General features: G+C 54.6%; 1 protein-coding gene across 1 annotated transcript; it reads right to left on the reverse strand.

Annotated features, from left to right (window-relative positions):
• Positions 1-1,182: 1,182 nt before the first annotated feature.
• Positions 1,183-13,439, reverse strand: SDSL (serine dehydratase like). Its single transcript, XM_066370835.1, has 8 exons — positions 13,303-13,439; positions 9,476-9,670; positions 6,768-6,807; positions 5,931-6,070; positions 5,157-5,245; positions 4,274-4,501; positions 2,494-2,618; positions 1,183-1,585 (listed from the first exon to the last, which is right to left on the reverse strand). Exons 2-8 carry the CDS (start codon positions 9,647-9,649, stop codon positions 1,392-1,394), a joined length of 990 nt encoding a protein of 329 aa, XP_066226932.1. The 5' UTR covers positions 9,650-9,670; positions 13,303-13,439; the 3' UTR covers positions 1,183-1,391.
• Between the last annotated feature and the right edge of the window lie 1,022 nt (positions 13,440-14,461).

Consider the following 14,461-nt stretch of genomic DNA (forward strand, 5'->3'; position numbering starts at 1 on the left):
CACAATGTCTGGGGTCAAACAGAATGCAACCAGGGCGGCAGAAGAAGCAGATGGCGCCACTGCCTCTCACAGGCACTCCTCCTGAGGGAAGGGGGCAGCTGGCGGAGGGCACAGCTTGGGCAGAGGAGAGGTGATGGGACATGGCCAGGGGGCCGCCTCCAGCACAGAGGTGCAGCCCAAGCCTAGAGAGGGGAAAGCACCTGCCCAAGGTCACACAGCCTTCATGAGGCAAGGGGGCCTCAGTGGGACCAGCAGGTGGATTCTGCCAGGGGCTGTGGAGCCGGGTGGACCCCACACTCTCTGAGCCGTGTTTCCTGCTATGAAGGGCTATGAAGGGTTGGGTAGAGCTTCCCTTTCAAAGACCTTGGGCCTCAGACATCTCTGGGACCTCCGCACCCTTCAGCTGGAGGGCGTGTGGGTGGGGGGCAGAGTCAAGGAAGACCAGAGGGGCAAGGCGGCCTCCTCGCCACCCCCATTCCCTATTGGAGGCGTGTTGCTGCCCCCTGGTGGCTCCAAGAGATTCTAATGTCCCCTCCAGTTTCCTAAGAGATCCTTCCCAGGAGCTGAAGGTGCCCAATTCCAGGACCAGCACCCACTCTTTGTGACCTACAGGTGTGTCCAAACTGACCTGAAGATCCCACTTCCTTCCTCAATGTCCCACTGCCACCAACCCCTGCACAAAGAAGGCCAAAGTCACGGGTTTGAACCTGACTGGGCTGCATTCCAGCTTTGTGACCTTGGGTGGGTTAGGTCACCTTCCCATGCCTCAGTTTCTCCATCTGTAGAGCAGAGATGACAATAATGGTTTTATTTCATAGTGATGTTGTGAACGTCAGAGAAAAAAATGAGTAGAAAGTTCTTAGAAGAAAGTATCTAGAAGTAGTAAGTTCTTCGAGTTTCTGGCACTTAAGCAGCACCTGATAAAGATGGAAAATATTGTCCTCGTCTGCCCAGGCCTGTGAAGTGACAGCATCCCCTCCTCTTCCTGTCCCCAGGTGAGGGAAGCCCTCCTGGGAGCTCAGCGTGGGCCAGACTCCCTTAGAGTCCTGAGTTTTGAATCCTTGGCTTCGTTTCTCAAGCTGTGTGAAAGAGTTGCTTCATCATAGAGCCAGGCTCAGGCTGCCATGCGCCTTCTATGAGCTCAGGGAGGTGGAAAGATTGGACCCACCCGAGTAATAAACGCAGTTCAGAAAGGGTTTATTGGCCAGGGTTACAGAGGAACTGAAGGGAGCCGTTTGGGAGGACTTCCTGCAGGAGGCGGCCAGCACAGAAGTACAGGGCAGCTTCCTCTGCCATCCCTGAGCACAGAGGGCCCCTCCACCAGCACAGGAGTATCCGTGACCCTCGTGGGGATCTCTGGGGTGCAGCCGGCCCTCCCAGACCAGGAGCCCTCAGCTCAGGCCCAGCTGGGTTTTCAGAGCCTGCAGCTCTCGGCTGTCAATGCTGTTGCCTCCACACACGATGACCACAATGGAGGCCAGGGAGGGGCTCAGGCGGCCCTCAGCCTGCAGCCTCCCCAGGAGGCCTGAATAGACGGCAGCTAAGGCTGCCCCGCAGGCGGGCTCCACCAACATACGCTCATCATCTGCCCAGAGCAGGGGCGTGGGGTGGAGGAGAAGAGAGAAAAGGGGAAAGCAGTTAGTGCTCAGCAGTCTCGGGGCACTGCAAATCCAGGAAGCCAGCCCGCCATCCATCTCACAGTCTGTCTGTCTGACTCCCTCTCCATCCATCAATCTGACCATCTATCTCTCCACCCATCTACCTTTCATCTATCCATCCATCCATCATTAGACTGTCTGTCTGTCCATCTATTAGTGTAGCCATCAATCAATATAGCCATCCATCCATCCATTCACCCTTTCATCCACTATCCATCATTTGACTGTCTGTCCATCCATCAATGTGTTCATTAATCAATGTGTTCATCCATCTATTCATTTCTATGTCATTCATCAATTCGTTAGCCCCCTCAGTTCATTCGCCCATCCATCCGTCCATTATCCACCCTTTCACTCACCCACTCACCCCTTCATTCAACACTTTTTTACTGGGTGCCCACCCCTTGCCAGGCCTTGTTCTAGGAAGGTCCTGGGGACACAACAGTGAACGAGACACACTGGCCCCTGCCTTCAGTGAGTTCACACTCTAGTAATTTAGATGAATAAGAATCAGGCAGTTATGAGACTAGTGAGATTGGTGCAAAGGAAGTCTTCAGCCCAAGTGGGATGGGGGTGAGAGATCAAAGGAGGCTTCCTGGAGGAGGTGCCATCATGGCTGAGCAGCCCTTAGTGACATGAAACTGACAGGGAACAGGGCCAGGGACAGGCAGCTAGAGGGAAGAACACACCCCTTCTGTATCCCCACTCATTTTATCTACTCAACACACACTTCCTGCACTGTCACCACATACCCCACACAGAGAACATGCTCTCGCTAGGAAATCCAGGGACCTTGTAGGTTTCTGAGACACAGCAGGGGACAGTGCTCACTCACCGAGGAACCGCTGCATGGCACTCACAGCCTCGCTGTCCTCCACCACCTCGGAGAAGATCTCAAAGTCCTGCACACAGGCCAGGGCCCCTGCAGCCACCGTCTTGGCACCCAGGCACTTGGCCACACTGCAGGAGCGGGCAGTTGGGGCAGGGAGTACAGGGAACGCAAGGAAGAGCTGGTGAATCTCGTCTCCTCCTCACGCAGACCGGCCCTCCCCTGCTTGGACCCCCTCCCATCCTCCAACAGACTAGGGCTCAGCGTTGCAAGAGTCCAAAGCAGCGTCCAGCACAGAGGCCAGGCTCAAAAATTGTGTCCCATGCACAGCTGATGAACTCACAGCACACCTTCTGGCTCTATGGCCATGATTGTGCCATATTTTGCACAGATACCAGAAATCCAAACATAGAAAAAGATTTTTAAAATGTCCTTCATTGATGACCATGCATCAGGTCTATACTATACTATAGCTAATATTTAATATTTTCAGAATGTCCACAAGGTACTGGATGATGGATTTTTCTGTTTTAATCCTCACAGTCACCCTTTGAGTGAGGAACTTATGAGCTCCATCCCTTTTGGTCCTACGCCATTATATCCTAAGTCCCAGCAACCTTTGATAAAATGTGGGCAGTAATGGTATTGGTAGAGGGCTGAATAGCTCCCCTTTCCCCCCCCCCCAAAAAAAAAACCCGTGTCCACTCAGAACCTCAGAAGGTGACCTTATTTGGAAATAGGGTCTTTGCAGATATAATTTGTTAAGATGGTGTCATACTTGATTAGGGTAAACCGTGAACCCAATGACTGGTGTCCCAACAAGAAGGGTATGGACACACAGAGGAAAAGGCCACGTGAAGACAGAGGTAGGTGATGTAGCTGCAAACCAAGGAATGACAAGGATCAATGCCATCCCCGGGACCTGGGAAAGGCAGGGAAGGCCCCCTTAGGGCCCTCAGAGGGAGCACGGCCCTGCCTGCTCACACCCTGACTTCAGACTGTTAGCTTCCAGGGATGTGGAAGAATAAATTTCTGGTGTTTTCTGTTATTTTAAGGCACTGGATTTGTGGTTATTCCTATGGAAGCCCTAGGTGACTGAGACAGCATCCATGATGATGGGGGTGGGGGGGGTGACCATGAAGAGTATAAGATGAGACAGGGGCTGGAGGCTGGACCACTCTTTGCTTGTTAATTGGTTTATAAGGACTCTTCCTCAATTGAATTAAAATCGGTTGCAAAATGCAATGGGGAAAACGTTCTTTAATGGTGTTGCTAAAAAAAAAAATGTTCATGTTATATAATAGGAATAGAAAAATAGAGATTACAAAACAGTGTGACAACTATAATCTCAACTTTTAAAAATTGATTCATTTGTTCATTTTACAAATATTTGTTGAGCACTTACTATGTCCCACCGGGCACATTTCACTTGGTAATGACTCATGGATGGGGCCAGGGAAAAGGCAGCCAAGGGCAACCTAATCTGAGCAACATCAGTCTTTGGATGGTGGAAGTGAGGGTGGTATTTGGTTTTCTGCTGCTTATTGCTCGCCTACATTTTTGAACTGCAGCTTCGTTAAAGTGCTCTGGTAATGACACAAACCAGCGGCAAGCCTTAAATGAATCAGGTCCTTCATCTGCCTTCTCGGCACTGCCTTCTAATTTAGACCCACATTGCTGCAGTTGGAGCCCCAGGTGGAAGAGACCCTCCTGAGTGTCCCCCACCTCCACTCATCGAGGAGGCCCTCACCCTCCAGCGCCCCACAGATGCCTCGCTTGAGCCTACCTGGTGATGTTCGGCAGCGTGACCAGCCTGCCTGCCTCAATGGCCGCGTTGAAAGAGTGTGCCCCTCGGGTCTCCATGGCGACAATGGGCACATGCTTCCAGCCCACCTCCGCCAGGCCTGCTGTCACCCCAGCCAGGAGCCCACCGCCCCCGACCGCCAGCACCAGGGCCCCCGGGGGGGTCCCCAGGGCTGCCTTCAGCTCTCGCACCAGGCTGGCGTGGCCTTCCCTGGGTGGGAGGGAGGAGCCCAGTGAGGGAGACCCTCAGCCCCAAAGGCTCCCATACACACAAACTCCCCTCACTGCCTCCCCTCCCCGCCTGCTGCTATGGGAGAGGCCCTGTGATGCTGAGTTCACTCAGCTTTCATCCTTGGATTTATTAATTCACTCGTTCTCTCCCCACCTCTACCTCCACCTCCACCTCCACCTCCACCTCCATCAACCTCCCAGGACCCGCATATCACTTGGAAGCAGCTCAACAAGTTCTGGGCCCGGGACCCAATGTCTCAGCCACTTATTAGCTGTGTGATCTCAAGCAGTTGCTTGGCCCGTGATGCCTCAGTTTCCTCACCTGTAAAACAGACATAAAACACCCACCTCTAGGACTTCAGGGAGGATTCAAAGGACTAATTGTGTCTCAAAGTACACACTCAATAAAGGAGGTTTATTATTAGCATTCTTTCTTACACATGCAGAAACTGAGGTACAAGGTGGTGAGATGTTTTAAAGAGTCACACAATTCGCAAGTGGCAGAAGCAGGGTCTGAACCCGGTGTGCCTGGATTCTATGCCTCTTCTACTCTCTGGGCCTCAGTTTCCCCTTCTGTGCAATGGAAGGACCCTGATTCAACCTGAACTCCATAGGGGGTGTGGCAGCAGCCTTACCATAGCAGGGGGTGGTCGAATGGGGGGACGTTCACCCAGCCGTCCCTCTTGGCCAATTCTTGTGCCCTGATATTGGCCTCGTCCCAGACCTAAAAGGAAAACGGGGTCAGATCATTGTGGGGGTCTCCTGGGAGCCCCTCCAGCCAATCTCAGTGGTAACTATCTCCTCTCCTAACGGGTAAAGGGTGACAAGGGGGCCAGAAACAACCCCTGCCCATCCTCTGGCCCCCTGTAGTGCCCACTCTGGGCCAGTCCTGTGCCAGGGGCATGCAAGAAAGACAAAGACATGGCCTCTGCCTGCATGCACTCCCCTATCTAGCTGAAGAGTTGGGCCTCATTCTCTTGAGTGACACAAAAATGAGACGCGAACTGTGCGGCCCTTGACAGCCCCCACCGGGATGCCACAGAGCCTCCTCACGGCTTCCCTGCCCCCCATCCTTGTCCCAGAGCCCCGGAGTGAACATCCAACTGTGTCCTCCTCATTCCTCCACGGCCCCCACGGCCCTCAGGTTAAAAGTCGGCTCAGCCTCACTACAGGCCCCGGCCGGTCAGCACCGTGCCTCCCTCCAACTCCCGGTTCATGCGGGGGTCTTCCCAGCGTGGAGACCAGTGAGTCGGGTCCCAGCCCTCAGTACACAGCACACACGCCCCCACCCTTCAGCTCAGCCATCCTGGGGGGAGACCAGGTCCCAGGCCTAGTTCATCAAGAGGAAAAGGAGACAGTCTCTTAGGGATGAGGTGCAGTGAGGGGCTTCCCCTTCCTGGGGTCCTTACCTTTCCAGCCAGCTGAACCTCGGCCCCCTCCCCCTGCAGCCTCCTCACCACCTGCGGGGAGGTGCCCTCGGGGAGCACAATGGTGGCAGGGATGCCCAGCTTCCGGGCACAGTAGGCAGCTGCGATGCCCGCGTTGCCCCCTGTGCAGGAGCAGAAGGGGGTGCAGTGGGCAGTGCTACATTAGCCTATTGATAACCCTTCCCACCTCCTCCTCCCTTTCCCTTTGAGTCACCCCTTCCTCCATACTCATATGTCCCATGATTGAGTCCTGGTGCCAAAGGTGGATACATGATCTAGATTGAGCCAATCAGAGAACTCAATTGTTCATGAGTAGTTCAGAGATGAATGAGTACATGACCCAAACTGGGTCAAAAAGACCAACTCATGGATTGAGGAGACCCATCGGGAAGGGGTGCTCCCTTTTCACCAGGGTTGGTAGGATGGCAAGGAGCAAGCCTGAAACTCTGATGGCCATCTTGCTGCCATGAGGTCTGTATGAGAATAAAGCTAGTGGAAAGGAAAGAAAAGCCAAGAGAAAGGAGAGATACAGATGAGAGCTCCTGGATCGAGCTGTGCCTGAAAGCCATTTATCCCAAGAATTTTCAGTTCTTGTAGTCTGTAGCTCACACCTGTATGAATTGGGTTTCTGTTACTTCTACAATGGGTCCTGAATGAGAGAAACATGGCTGGAAGAGGATATACAAAATGGTCATCTGACCATGACCTTGAAGAGGCTGGGCCTTTAAAAGAAGGTCAAGACCTAGACATCTATTGCTGTTCCTCCTCCCTCACACTCAGTCCTGAGGACCCTCATGAAGCAGAAAGAGGTGGGGTCACCTGAGGAGCACACCAGGTGTCTGCATCCCTTCCTGGCCACCTGGGAAGAAAAGAAATGGGGTTAGGGGCCAACCCAAGCAGATGTCATGGAGCCCTATGTGGGATGGAGTTAGACCTTCCCCACGCCATTGCAACACTCCTCACCCTTCACCTGCCCACTACTTTCTCCTCCCATCTGGACAACCTCACACACCCCTCCTGCCCTCACACCCTCACCTCCCCCCTCCTGCCCTCCTACCCTCACACCCTCACATCCCCTCCTGCCCTCACATCTTCACCTCCCCCCTCCTGCCCTCACATCCTCACACCCCCTCCTGCCCTCACACCCTCACCTCCCCCCTTCTGCCCTCACACCCTCACCTCCCCCCTCCTGCCCTTACACCCTCACATCCCCTCCTGACCTCACATCCTCACTTCCCCCCTCCTGCCCTCACACCCTCACCTCCCCCCTCCTGCCCTCAAACCCTCACCTCTCCCCTCCTGCCCTCACATCCTCACCTCCCCCCTCCTCCCCTCACACCCTCACACCCCCTCCTGCCCTCACATCCTCACTTCCCCCCTCCTGCCCTCACACCCTCACCTCCCCCCTCCTGCCCTCACATCCTCACCTCCCCCCTCCTCCCCTCACACCCTCACACCCCCTCCTGCCCTCACACCCTCACCTCCCCCTCCTGCCCTGACACCCTCACCTCCTCCCTTCTGCCCTCACACCCTCACCTCCCCCCTTCTGCCCTCACACCCTCACCTCCCCCCTCCTGCCCTCACACCCTCACACCCCCTCCTGCCCTCACACCCTCACACCCCCTCCTGCCCTCACATCCTCACACCCCCCTCCTGCCCTCACACCCTCACACCCCCCTCCTGCCCTCACACCCTCACCTCCCCCCTCCTGCCCTCACACCCTCACCTCCCCCCTCCTGCCCTCACACCCTCACCTCCCCCCTCTTGCCCTCACACCTTCACCTCCCCCCTCCTGCCCTCACACCCTCACCTCCCCCCTTCTGCCCTCACACCCTCACCTCCCCCTCCTGCCCTCACATCCTCACCTCCCCCCTCCTGCCCTCACACCCTCACACCCCCTCCTGCCCTCACACCCTCACCTCCCCCCTCCTGCCCTCACACCCTCACCTCCCCCCTCCTGCCCTCACACCCTCACCTCCCCCCTCCTGCCCTCACACCCTCACCTCCCCCTCCTGCCCTCACACCCTCACCTCCCCCCCTCCTCCCCTCACACCCTCACACCCCCTCCTGCCCTCACATCCTCACTTCCCCCCTCCTGCCCTCACACCCTCACCTCCCCCCTCCTGCCCTCACATCCTCACCTCCCCCCTCCTCCCCTCACACCCTCACACCCCCTCCTGCCCTCACACCCTCACACCCCCTCCTGCCCTCACATCCTCACACCCCCCTCCTGCCCTCACACCCTCACACCCCCCTCCTGCCCTCACACCCTCACCTCCCCCCTCCTGCCCTCACACCCTCACCTCCCCCCTCCTGCCCTCACACCCTCACCTCCCCCCTCTTGCCCTCACACCTTCACCTCCCCCCTCCTGCCCTCACACCCTCACCTCCCCCCTTCTGCCCTCACACCCTCACCTCCCCCTCCTGCCCTCACATCCTCACCTCCCCCCTCCTGCCCTCACACCCTCACACCCCCTCCTGCCCTCACACCCTCACCTCCCCCCTCCTGCCCTCACACCCTCACCTCCCCCCTCCTGCCCTCACACCCTCACCTCCCCCCTCCTGCCCTCACACCTTCACCTCCCCCCTCCTGCCCTCACACCCTCACCTCCCCCCTTCTGCCCTCACACCCTCACACCCCCTCCTGCCCTCACATCATCACCTCCCCCCTCCTGCCCTCACACCCTCACACCCCCTCCTGCCCTCACACCCTCACCTCCCCCCTCCTGCCCTCACACCCTCACCTCCCCCTCCTGCCCTCACACCCTCACCTCCCCCCTCCTGCCCTCACATCCTCACACCCCCCTCCTGCCCTCACACCCTCACCTCCCCCCTCCTGCCCTCACACCCTCACCTCCCCCCTCCTTCCCTCACACCCTCACACCCCCTCCTGCCCTCACACCCTCACACCCCCTCCTGCCCTCACACCCTCACCTCCCCCTCCTGCCCTCACATCCTCACACCCCCCTCCTGCCCTCACACCCTCACCTCCCCCTCCTGCCCTCACACCCTCACACCCCCTCCTGCCCTCACACCCTCACACCCCCTCCTGCCCTCACACCCTCACCTCCCCCTCCTGCCCTCACATCCTCACACCCCCCTCCTGCCCTCACACCCTCACCTCCCCCCTCCTGCCCTCACACCCTCACCTCCCCCCTCCTGCCCTCACACCCTCACACCCCTCCTGCCCTCCTGCCTCACACCCTCACACCCCCTCCTGCCCTCACATCGTCACCTCCCCCCTCCTGCCCTCCTGCCCTCACACCCTCACACCCCCTCCTGCCCTCCTGCCTGCCCACCCTCACACCACCCTGCCCGCACACCCTCACCTCCCCCCTCCTGCCCTCACACCCTCACCTCCCCCCTCCTGCCCTCACACCTTCACCTCCCCCCTCCTGCCCTCACACCCTCACCTCCCCCCTTCTGCCCTCACACCCTCACACCCCCTCCTGCCCTCACATCATCACCTCCCCCCTCCTGCCCTCCTGCCCTCACACCCTCACACCCCCCTGCCCACACACCCTCACCTCCTGACAGAAATGACCGATGCCCCGGATCTTGAAGGAGCCGGCTGGCTGCACATTCTCACACTTGAGGAAGACAGTCGTGCCCGCCACCTGGGACAGTGCCCAGCTCTCCAGCAGAGGTGTGACAGTGTGGAAGTGCTCCCCCTTAACACACTCTGCCTGAGAGCTCTCCATGCCAGCATCCACCTAGCGGGCCTGCAGGAAGACACGAATGTCATAGCCCAGGCAGCTCCACTGAAGAGTCCTCTTAACCAGAATGGGAGATGGGAAAGTGGAGAAGCCCCTCAGCTCGGCCCCCTCAACCTCATCTGGCTGCCAACCTTGAGACTGTACCAAGTACCCGCTCCTCCCTGGGCCTCAGTTTCCCCATCAGGACAAGGAGGCTTGGACTAGGGGCCCTTTCGTTCTGTAACTGCAGCTGCCCACAGGTCTGAGGATGCAAAATATGGCCAACATGAAGTCATGAGTGAATGAAAATGGGAGAATTCATTCATGCAATATCCATTCATTCAAAAGAGTATTTATTGGGCACCCCGTAAGTGCCCAGTGGGTCCACATTTTGGGGTCTGGAACAGGACAAGTCAGCGGGGGCCCCTGCTTTGCCAGAGCTCCCACTCGAGTGTGGGAAACAGAGTCACAGAATTTCAACCAGGAGTGACTGGGAAAGGTGTTTCTTAGCAAGGGTGGTGGGGAAGGACCTCTCTCAAGAGAAAAGCTTTTTTAAACTTCTATTGCGGAAATTTCAGACACAGCAAACATGTCAAGAACTGCACAATAAACCTCTTGTGTATCCATCACTAGGTTCCATCGGTCATCAACTTACTGCCTGCCCTGTTTCACCCATATCTACACCACCCCCTTTAGTGTTTCCTCTTTTATTATCATTCTTATATTTTTCCTCTGCGTTATTTCATCTGTAAATGTTTCAACATAGACCCCCAAAGGTAAAGAACTCTTTTTATTCTGGCAAGATTTATTTTATTTTACTTTTAAATTTTTTACAGAGATATAATTGACAGGCAGCATTATATTAGTTTCCGGTCTACAACACAAAGGATTCGATATCTGTATATTTTGCAAAATAATCACCATAATAAGTCTAGCTATCATCTGGCACCATACATGCTTACAGAATGTTTCTGTGTGATGAGAACTTTTAAGATCTACTATCTGAGCAACTTTTAAATAGGCAATACAACATTGTTAACTCGAGTCACCATGCCGTACATTACATCCCCAGGACTTATTTATCTGATAACTGGAAGTTCATACCTTTCAACCACAAAGAACTCTTTTTTAAAAAAAAAAATGAAGCTACATAATTTTTCACAACAGTGCATATTTTTCCAAACTCTGAAGTTGACCTGAAAGCGGGCTCGTTTTATTGTATGTAAATTATACTTCAATAATGCTAACTTGTAAAAATGCAATCACACTTAAAATAGTAATAATTTCTTAATATCAGTTGTCTTATTAACTGTGCTATGCGATCGGTTTGTGGTTGGTGGTAGTTTGGGGATTATAAGAGTTTGAATCAGGATGCGTATTGGATTTGAACATTTGTTTGGTTGAGAGGTCTCTTAATTCATTTGTGATCTGCGAGTTCTCAAAGGGGCAACTCTGAGATGAATGACAAGAAGAGAGCCAAGGCACAAGCATTCCTGCTGTGGGAACAGCAGATAGAACTACCCCGACCTAGAAATGAACTTGAGCGTTGCTGGTGCAAAGAGAGGGGTTTGGGCTCAGGAGCAAGAGGTGGGCGGGGACGTGGGGAGGGCGGGGGAGTAGGGCGTTCCAACCCAAAGGGAAAGGTTGGGACGTCATTCTAAGCCTACTCGCCAAGGGAAGCAATGGAGGATTTTAAACCTAGGCACGGGTGAATGAGCAGTCAATGAACCCGTGGGTCAGAAGGAGACTGAAAAGAGGGAGGGTATGAAAGGGAAGAAAAATAGAAGGATTTTTTTTAAAGGAGCAAACTCAGCCCCTCTTTTCTTTCCTCTCTGGGCTGCCCCCCTGCAGTTCCACTCTTTGCCACTAGTAGGAGCACTGAAACCTCTCTCACCAACAAGCCCAAGATTCTTGTCGGGGCTGGGATCCCCCCATCGAAGAGTTCTGGGTCCACCGTCCCTGGATTTAACGCCTTGGCCTTTGTTGGGATGGCCCTGGGATTCCCCAGGCAGGGCAAAGCCTGAGCCACTGCCACCCAGTTTCACGCAGGGCACCTCTCCAGCTGAGCCAGGCAGTCCTTGAGTTACCCAAATCCAGCATACCCTGCCTGGGTCTCACCACAGTCCAAGCCCAAGAAGGTGGACGTAGGGCCAATCCAGGACCAAAGTGAGAGACCAGCTATGATTTCCTGCCTGTGAGACAAGTGTCTCAACCTCTGTATGCCTATTTTGCCTCCTATAAACATGATTAATAACAGTTTCTAACTCACAGGTTATGGTACATATGAATGTAATAATTGTTGAGAACCTATTATGTACCAGACAGCTGCGGAGTCCTCTGGAAGCGTTATCTCATTCTGACAACGCTGGTGTGCTCACCCTTACTCTAGCATGTCTAGAGGGCACTTACGAGGTATAGATCCTGACTCTGGAACTGGGGATCACACGGGGAACAAGACGTCTACTCTTGGAGATTACTTATAGTCTGATAGGGAGATCAGTGCTCATCAAATACCTGCATAGACAAACAAACTAATCAGAAATGGTGAAAATTGCTAAGAGGGACACATGCATATAGGGAGTCTAGAAGAGAAGAACAAGGGAACCTACTTTGGGTAGGGAGGTCAGGAAAGACCTCTTGGAGGAGGAGGCCATGAAAACAGAGACTGAAGAGTGATAATGAAGTAACCACACAGCAAGCTGGTCAGGCTGATCTAATATAATTCTTAACAACCACTCTGAAATAGGTTTAATTATTAACTCTCTGTTACGGACAATGAAACTGAGGCCCAGAGAGGTTAAATAATTTACTGAAGGCCACACAGCTAAAAATGGCACAGCCAGGATTCAAACCCAGGCAGTGTGCTTTGGCATCTGTGATTATAACCACCATACTATACTTTCTCTATTATCATTATTAATTACTTAATTGCCACTTGTCCTTAGGAGCCAAATGCTCCTGGCTAAGCCTCTAGGATCCCCCAACCCTATTGGTTATACCAATTGCCCACAAGAGAACAGCAGATATCAGTCAAATGAACAAGGCCAAAGTTGCCAGCAGCCTTATCAAACCCAGATGTCCACACGGTCGGGGCCAAGTCCCGGCCTTGGCCTACGGACGTGTCGTTCTCACTGCGAGTGTCAGCCCATGGGGCTGAGGTGGAAGCTCGGGCTCTGCTGGCTGTGGGGCAATGCAGAGAGAAGCCCAGGGCTTGAGTTCAGGTCCCAACATGCATGATCTTGGCCAAGTCCCTGGGCCTCACCTGTTGCATCCATGAGTTGAGTAAAGACCAACTAGCTTTTCTACCTCTGTCCTTCGGGCTTTTCCCCAGAGGCCACCTGTGTGACACTCCACAGCCAAAGCCCAGGGGCCAGGGCTGGGGAACCTCAGCTGGCCCCTGGCTGGCAGAATGCCCAGCCCTGCCTCTCTGGCAATCAGAGCCTTCTTCCTTCCTTCTGCAAGGCGGGCAGGCAGGCTGGGCCCAGGGCACTCTGAGCTGAATCGATATTTCTGGGAGGGTTTAGGCCGCTGTCACCCTCTCTCACTTCCCATCCACTCAGCTGGGACTTTGCCCCAGGACCTTGCAAATTATCCTACACGCACATTCACATGTGCACACAGAGCTCCGGGGGCCCCTCTTTGACCCCCAGACCCCTTACCGTTCTGCCCAAGATCCCGTGGACCAACTTGGCCGCAACCTGCTGCCCACCAGCCTAACTGGGCACCAGCTCTGTCCAGCTCCCAGCAGCCTCCTGTGACCTTGGCCCCTCCTCCCCACTGTTAAAGAGACAGCTCCAGCTGCCTCCCTCACTGTGTCCCCCTGCGCTGTTCCCGACACATGCATTACTTGGTCCCATTTGGCCGATGAAGAAACTGAGGCTCAGAGAGGGAACTTCGTTTGACCACCCAGCCAGTGAGAAACACCCTTAATCTCTCAGCCTGGACCACCACTTTTATGACACAGACATCTCCAAGTACGTGCTTGTCCCAAGAAAACAAAGACAAAGGAACAATTGTTCTGCATCATGTGAGAAAAGCATATTTTTTTTCTGAAGCACCTCCTCATCTTTGATACTTGACACCCCACACGGGAACCCAACAATTATTTACCTTTCAAATGAATGACTCTGGCAATTGATTCATTCAACAAATATTTATTGGACACCTACTATGTGTCACATCCCGGGACCTTTAGCCTCAAACAAAACAGCCTGTTCCCTGCCCTTATGGAGCCCCACAGGATCACTGAAGAGTAGTTACAATCAGTGCCATCAGGTATTGGCAGGGCTGTGGGTGCCCAGAGCAGGTACCTCACTTGGCTCCAGAGGGCCAGGAAGGCTTCCTGGAGGAGGAGAAGGCTGAGCTCAGCCAGGAATAAGGAACATGGAGTGCAAAGGTCTGGAATTGAAAAACATGGTGTGTTCCAGGGATGGAGAAGTGTCCAGGAGGACTGGACAGAGGAGGCAGGGCTGGGGCAGCAGGCCTGCTGGGGACTGGGGAGGTGGGCAGGGGTCAGAGTCCACAGGGATTGCTATGCCAATCCAGAGTCTGGACCTGAGCCAGGGGGACTAGGGAGCCATGGAAGGCTGTGGGAGGAGAGTGATATCATCAGATTCCCATCTTATCTCTGCCACCGTCTCATCGGGTAAACCTGAGCTTGTCACATCCATCTGGTCTCAGTTTCCTTCTATGTCAAATGGGAGGTGAAGTCCTAGAAGGACCTGGCAGCCCAAGTATTTTGTACCCTTCTCGGGCTTCAGGTGACCTCCTCGGGTTGGATGATTAACTCCTGGTCACTTGGGTCCAGTTGAGCTGCTT

Source organism: Saccopteryx leptura, chromosome 2 (genome assembly GCF_036850995.1).
Source record: "Saccopteryx leptura isolate mSacLep1 chromosome 2, mSacLep1_pri_phased_curated, whole genome shotgun sequence".
NCBI lineage: Eukaryota > Metazoa > Chordata > Mammalia > Chiroptera > Emballonuridae > Saccopteryx > Saccopteryx leptura.